Source organism: Hylaeus volcanicus, unplaced genomic scaffold (assembly GCF_026283585.1).
Source record: "Hylaeus volcanicus isolate JK05 unplaced genomic scaffold, UHH_iyHylVolc1.0_haploid 11540, whole genome shotgun sequence".
In the NCBI taxonomy this organism is placed as follows: Eukaryota; Metazoa; Arthropoda; class Insecta; order Hymenoptera; family Colletidae; genus Hylaeus; species Hylaeus volcanicus.
The window spans coordinates 1395-7014 of NW_026532669.1; the positions used below are offsets into that span (position 1 = coordinate 1395).

At 48.3% G+C, this 5620-nt stretch overlaps 1 protein-coding gene across 1 annotated transcript; it reads right to left on the reverse strand.

The window, feature by feature from the left end:
- Positions 1-1468: 1468 nt before the first annotated feature.
- On the reverse strand, positions 1469-3715 carry LOC128882404 (uncharacterized). Its single transcript, XM_054134003.1, has 4 exons — positions 2956-3715; positions 2637-2876; positions 1542-2524; positions 1469-1495 (listed from the first exon to the last, which is right to left on the reverse strand). Exons 1-4 carry the CDS (start codon positions 3713-3715, stop codon positions 1469-1471), a joined length of 2010 nt encoding a protein of 669 aa, XP_053989978.1.
- Between the last annotated feature and the right edge of the window lie 1905 nt (positions 3716-5620).

Genomic DNA, 5620 nt, shown 5'->3' on the forward strand with positions numbered 1-5620 from the left:
TAAATAAGTAAATAAGTAAATAAGTAAATAAGTAAATAAGTAAATAAATAAATAAATAAATTGAAATACCTATATAATAAATAACTAACACTAAATAAACACTATCACTAATACTAAACATTTCCTCTTCTCAGTCTGTCGAGATCATCAGGAAAATAGTCCTGCTGACTTAAGCGGATCACCACGAAGAGCGCCTCTTGAAGTTCGGCTGTTGTCAGGAACTCTGGATTGCGGCGATCCGAGCGCAGGCAGCGAGACCGGAATCGCCTTATCTGCGCTGTGACTCGTACTAGGCGACCTAAGTCAGAAAAACGGAGAAGATGGGGGTGGTCTTCTTTGGTTGTCGATGCTAGCGTAACGATTGTCTGACGTTCTTCAGGTACATGAGTGGGTGGCTCCTGGAGGCTGGAGGAAGGTCATTGACCTGAAGATTTGGTGATCCACGACGGACCAGTCCACCAAAGGGCCGAGTGGGAAAGTTCCTGGCTCGAAATCCCCCTCGTCGCCAGATCAGCGGGGTTCTCGTGAGTCCCAACATACCTCCACTTGATTCCGGGCTCACCTTGTATCTCCGCCACCCGATGAGCGACGAACGGCTTCCAACAAGACGGGTGAGCTTTAATCCACGCTAGCGCTACTGTAGAGTCACTCCAAGCCTGAGTAGAAATCTCGTTCCATCCCAATCCTTTTTTCAGGCCCGTCAATAGTCGTATGAGGAGTACCGCTCCGCACAACTCCAGTCGAGGAATGCTGGTTGTTTTGGTCGGGGCCACCCTCGATTTCGCCATCAAGAGGGAGACAACGGTTTCGGAAGCTCGACGAACGACGAGATAGGCTGCCGCTGCATAGGTGCGCTCTGAAGGGTCGCAGAACCCGTGAATCTCAACCGAGCAACCCTGTGGAGAAGACTGCGCCCACCTCAGCACAGTGATCCTGTCGAGCGACGGGAGCTCCTGGCGGAAACGAGTCCAGCGTTGAGCCAAGGTCGGTCCGATGGGTTCATCCCAAGCAACTCCTGCTAACCAGAGATCCTGCAACAAAACTTTTGCTGAGATAAACACTGGTGTTAACTAACCCATGGGGTCGAATAACCGGGCTATCTCCGAGAGGATGGTCAGTTTGGTCCATCTGCAACTCGACTTCAACTCCTCAAAGTTAGAACCCCGAATCGAGAGGGTATCCTGGACCGTATCCCATCTGAGACCCAGCGCGTCGTGAACCTCGGGTTCCTGGAACATCTTGTAATCGACTAACGGTGAGCGAATTCTTTTATCCGAGCTGGCCCACTTGTCAAGGGGAAAACCAGCCGAGGCGAGGATTTCAATCAACTCCCCCCCCCCCCCCCCTTGAATTTTCCAGGCATCCTCGGCGCTGTCTGCGCCAGCCAATATGTCGTCTACATATGTATTGCCGCGCAGAACCTGGGAGGCCAAGGGGAATTGGTTCTCCTCATCGAAGGCAAGCTGCCTCAGAACTCGATGAGCAAGGTAGGGAGCTGGAGCGGTTCCATACGTTACCGTATTCAAACCATATTCTGTTACCCTCTCACCTGGGTGTTTCCTCCACAGAATCCGCAGCCAATCCTGCTCATCCGGATGGATCAGAATTTGACGGAACATCTTCACGATGTCTGCCGAGAACGCCACTCTAAACAGCCGCCAACGAGTTACGACTGCCCAGAGATCCGCTTGCAATTTCGGACCAGGAAGAAGCGCATCGTTGAGCGAAGACCCTCCAGCGTTAACGTTCGATGCGTTAAATACCACCCGAATCTTCCGCTGTCCTTCCGTAGTTTTCCACACAGCGTGATGCGGTATATAGCATCCTTTATCCTCGACGGCGAGAGACCCTGGGGCGGCGACCATGTGTCCCAAGCGGTGATACTCCTCCATGAAATCCACATAATTCTGATACAGGTCTGGATCCCGTTGTTGTCGGCGCTCGACCGAAAGCAGCATCCGCAATGCAGCAGGTCGAGAGGTCCTCACCCGGGGAGGCGTTGATCTAAAAGGCAGACAAACTACGTAGCGACCTGAGGAGTCACGTTGCGTGGTGTCCTGGAACAAACGTTCACAAGTAAGTTCATCAGGAGTCAAAGGAGTTGCCACTGGAACCTCTTCGAGCTCCCAGAATTTCTGCAGGTCTGGCAACTCGTGACGACGAACGTGCAGCACCCGCGCTGCCCTCCCCGGCTCCGAAGGTCGTGTCGATCCCATCAGCGTCCAGCCAAACGGAGTCAGCACCGCTGTGGGAGTCCCATGAGGTCCCTCACATCTCTCCTGCAACAATCGGCCGCAGACGTCGGCTCCCAAAAGGACGTCAACACAGCCTGGTAAATTAAAGTTTGGATATGCTAGCTGCAGTCCTTTGATGTGGTCCCAATCGCCATTTTCCAGGGGGTGAGATGGCGTGGGTGCAGTGAGGCTCTTGGTGACCAGCGCGTCCAAGGAAATCCGAAACTCCTGGTTGACAGGAGAGCGGAGCTCCACCGAGACTTCTGATCGAGCCGTACCTACCTTGGTACCTTGGTAACCGGTAAGCTCAACACAAACCGACCGTCTTCTAAGTCGAAGTGTCTGCACTGACCACTCGCTGAGGAAAGAGCACTCCGATCCCGAGTCCAGTAGGGCGCGTACATTCATTGTCCTTCCGTCTGGGCCCTCCAGGAGTACACGAGGAGTGTCGAGGAGTGTCGCCAGGAGTGGCGAGGAGAGTGACTGCGCGCGAGCTCACGGCGTAGGAAGAGCACGTTGGCACTGGCGACTTGGAGCGATTATCCTCGGTCCCCTTGGAGCAGGCATCGTGCAAGGTCCTATGATGCGTGTCTCCGCACACCCAATACTGAAAGTTGGAGGTACAAGGTTGCAGTTGATGCCCTGATGCACGAAAAACAAACCCCAGATTTCCGAACAAAATCACGGCGTTCACTGGAGGTCATATTTTTGTATTTTTTACAGGATCCCAGAGAGTGACCACCCGCACATAATGGACACTGTCGGTTATTCTTCGTCTTCCTGGAGTCGTCGACCTTTACTGCCATCGTGGTACGGGACACTGGTTTTCCGCCGGAACGTCCTGACGTCAGTGGTTTCGGAGATGGAATGGTTTCTGCGGTCTGCGCTGACGACAAGGCATGTACTCGATTTTCCAGAAACGCTTCCAATGTCTCGTACAGTGGAATAGCGAGGGGATCGGTAAGAGACACCTCCCACGCAAGTCTTGTAGTATTGTCCAATTTTTCCACCATCAGGAACAGAAACCATTCATCCCATTCCTTGACAGGTTTGGCCAGAGCCTTGAACGCCTCCTGGGTCTGGCGAAATTCGTCCAGCAAACGTTTGATCTCGGACTGGGTATCTTTCGTTGCCGACGGTACGTTGATCAATCTACGCATATGCGCAGCGGAGAGAACGCGCCGATTACCAAACCGTTTCTCCAAAGACGCCCAAGCTCCGTCGTAATTCTCATCCGTGATGGCCGTACGTGCGAGCATCTTCGCTGCGTCACCCGTCAGGCAAGACATTAAATACTCGAGTTTACGCACCTTAGATAGTTTGATCAACTTGTGCACCAAGGAGGTAAACCGATCCCTGAAACTTTCCCAAGCTAACAGTTCCCCTGCAAAGTTCGGAAGGTTGAGCGGAGGTAAGGCAGTGTCAGGTTCCTGCGGCGACTGAGAACCACTGGACGGTTTGACAACGGTCGACGGAGTCATGGCGATGATCCACTCGTCGATGGTTGCTCCTTGATTCAGATACTCGTCCTCACGGTGGTGAAGTAGTCCGATGTCAGGTACGATTCGGTTTTGTCCACTTTTACCACAAGTTCAAGATGACGAGCAGAAAATTCCCGCCAATACTGATCAAGCAACGCTTGTCGTCGCTTGAGCAAGGATAGCGTGATGCTTTCTTTACCCGTCTTTTTTAAATTAATTAAAAAACGCAAAATTCGAGTACCCAGCTCGCGCTGAGCAACCAAGAGTTCTGTCGTCGACATGACTGACAGTCTCGAATTAAAATAATAAATTAAAATAAAATAATAGAAAAGAAACGAAAAGAAAAGAACGAATGAGCACGAAGAAACGTTCAAAGTCACACTCGTTTATCGTAAACGTTCAAAACGCGAACGGTTACAACAAAAAGTTATCACTAACCGACGCGAGTTACTCGACTACTACAAATGTTGTAATCTTTCGGATTTGACCAAACGTGGAGAAATTTCCGATCGATTACTAAGCACGTCTCAGGATCGGCGGAACAAAAGGATCGAAATGATGCTCGATTGAATTCCGATAACGGACTGATTGGCTCGCTGCTTAGCCGGTACGCGCGACACCTCTCGCTCGTCCTTTGCTCCCCGCGTCGCTCGAGCTACTCGATCCACCCGGGCGCTCGCGGGGTCTGGGGGACGAAGCGGGAGGCCGTTAACACGTAACGTAAACAGCGAGTCGTTAGCGTCAATTTATTCGTCAAATAAAAGAACATTATACAGTAAAGATATCTGAAACATGTTATCATTGTATGCATGGTTTTATAATACAATGAACAAAATCCCATAATCTTTCAAACACTAAACGTGAATACTAAACACTATCATTAAACATTAAAAATAAATTACTAAAATTATTAAATAAGTTATTAAAAAACACGACGAATGCACGAACTAATGTATTGTGAGCGCACCTCGCAGGCCGAAGCTTCTCATTCAACTGATTGACTGCGCTAAAACAGAAATGCAGCAAGCTTATCTCTGCACACATATACAGTCACACACACTTGAGTGTAGTTAGATAGAGCGAGAGGGGGGGGGGGGGGGAGATACAGAGAGGGAGAGAGGTCCAAGGCACCGAGCCAGGATTTTAAACGTATCAGGGTTGTGCCACGCCAAATCTATTACTTCCTTTGTCGATGTCTCGGATTTTTTTCCGAATGAAATATATTGCAGTTTACGTGAAGGGGAGGGGGGGGTTGAAATCATCATTTCGCTCGTTTCGAAACCGTTTGAGAAATACAAGCCTTCAAATAATGCAATTTTTACCCATTTTCGTAAATATGAATATTTTCGTCTGGAACTGTTCATCCTATTGACCTACTTTTCTTTATTTTAATCAGGAGACATTACTCTTTCTGAATTTATTTTTATTTGGAGCAGATCTGATTTTTGTAATATTACAAATTATAAACAAATGTTTATTTTCCAAATACTATACTAAATATTTGAAACTTAGTTTTCAATCGAATAAAAATACATTCGGGAATAGCAATTCTTCACAATTAAAATAAAAAAAGAGTAGGTCAATAGAACGAACAGTTCCAGAAGGATTTTAACAAATGAGATCGAGCAACAGGTAACAAGTATGAATGTTTGGTTAAGCGAAGAGTGAGAGCTGTGTGAGAAAAGAGCGAGTGAGAAGGAAGTATGTGTTTGAAAATATGTATACAAGCGCAAGGAAAGAACGAGAGTCAGATGGACTGCTCGAGTTGAGAAATAAACATGTTTTGAAAGAGATCGCGAGAACAATTCAAATGTAGAACCCATTTTTACGAAAATAGGCAAAAATCGCAATATTTGAAGGCTTGTATTTCTCTAACGGTTTCGAAACGAGCGAAATGATGATTTC

Coding starts and splice junctions, on each gene's coding strand:
- LOC128882404 (XM_054134003.1), bottom strand. CDS start 3,715: ATGACTCCGTCGACCGTTGTCAAACCGTCCAGTGGTTCTCAGTCGCCG. Junction 2,877..2,955: donor TGGTCACTCTCTGGGATCCT/GTAAAAAATACA, acceptor TTCGTGCATCAG/GGCATCAACTGCAACCTTGT. Junction 2,525..2,636: donor CAGACGGAAGGACAATGAAT/GTACGCGCCCTA, acceptor CCGGTTACCAAG/GTACCAAGGTAGGTACGGCT.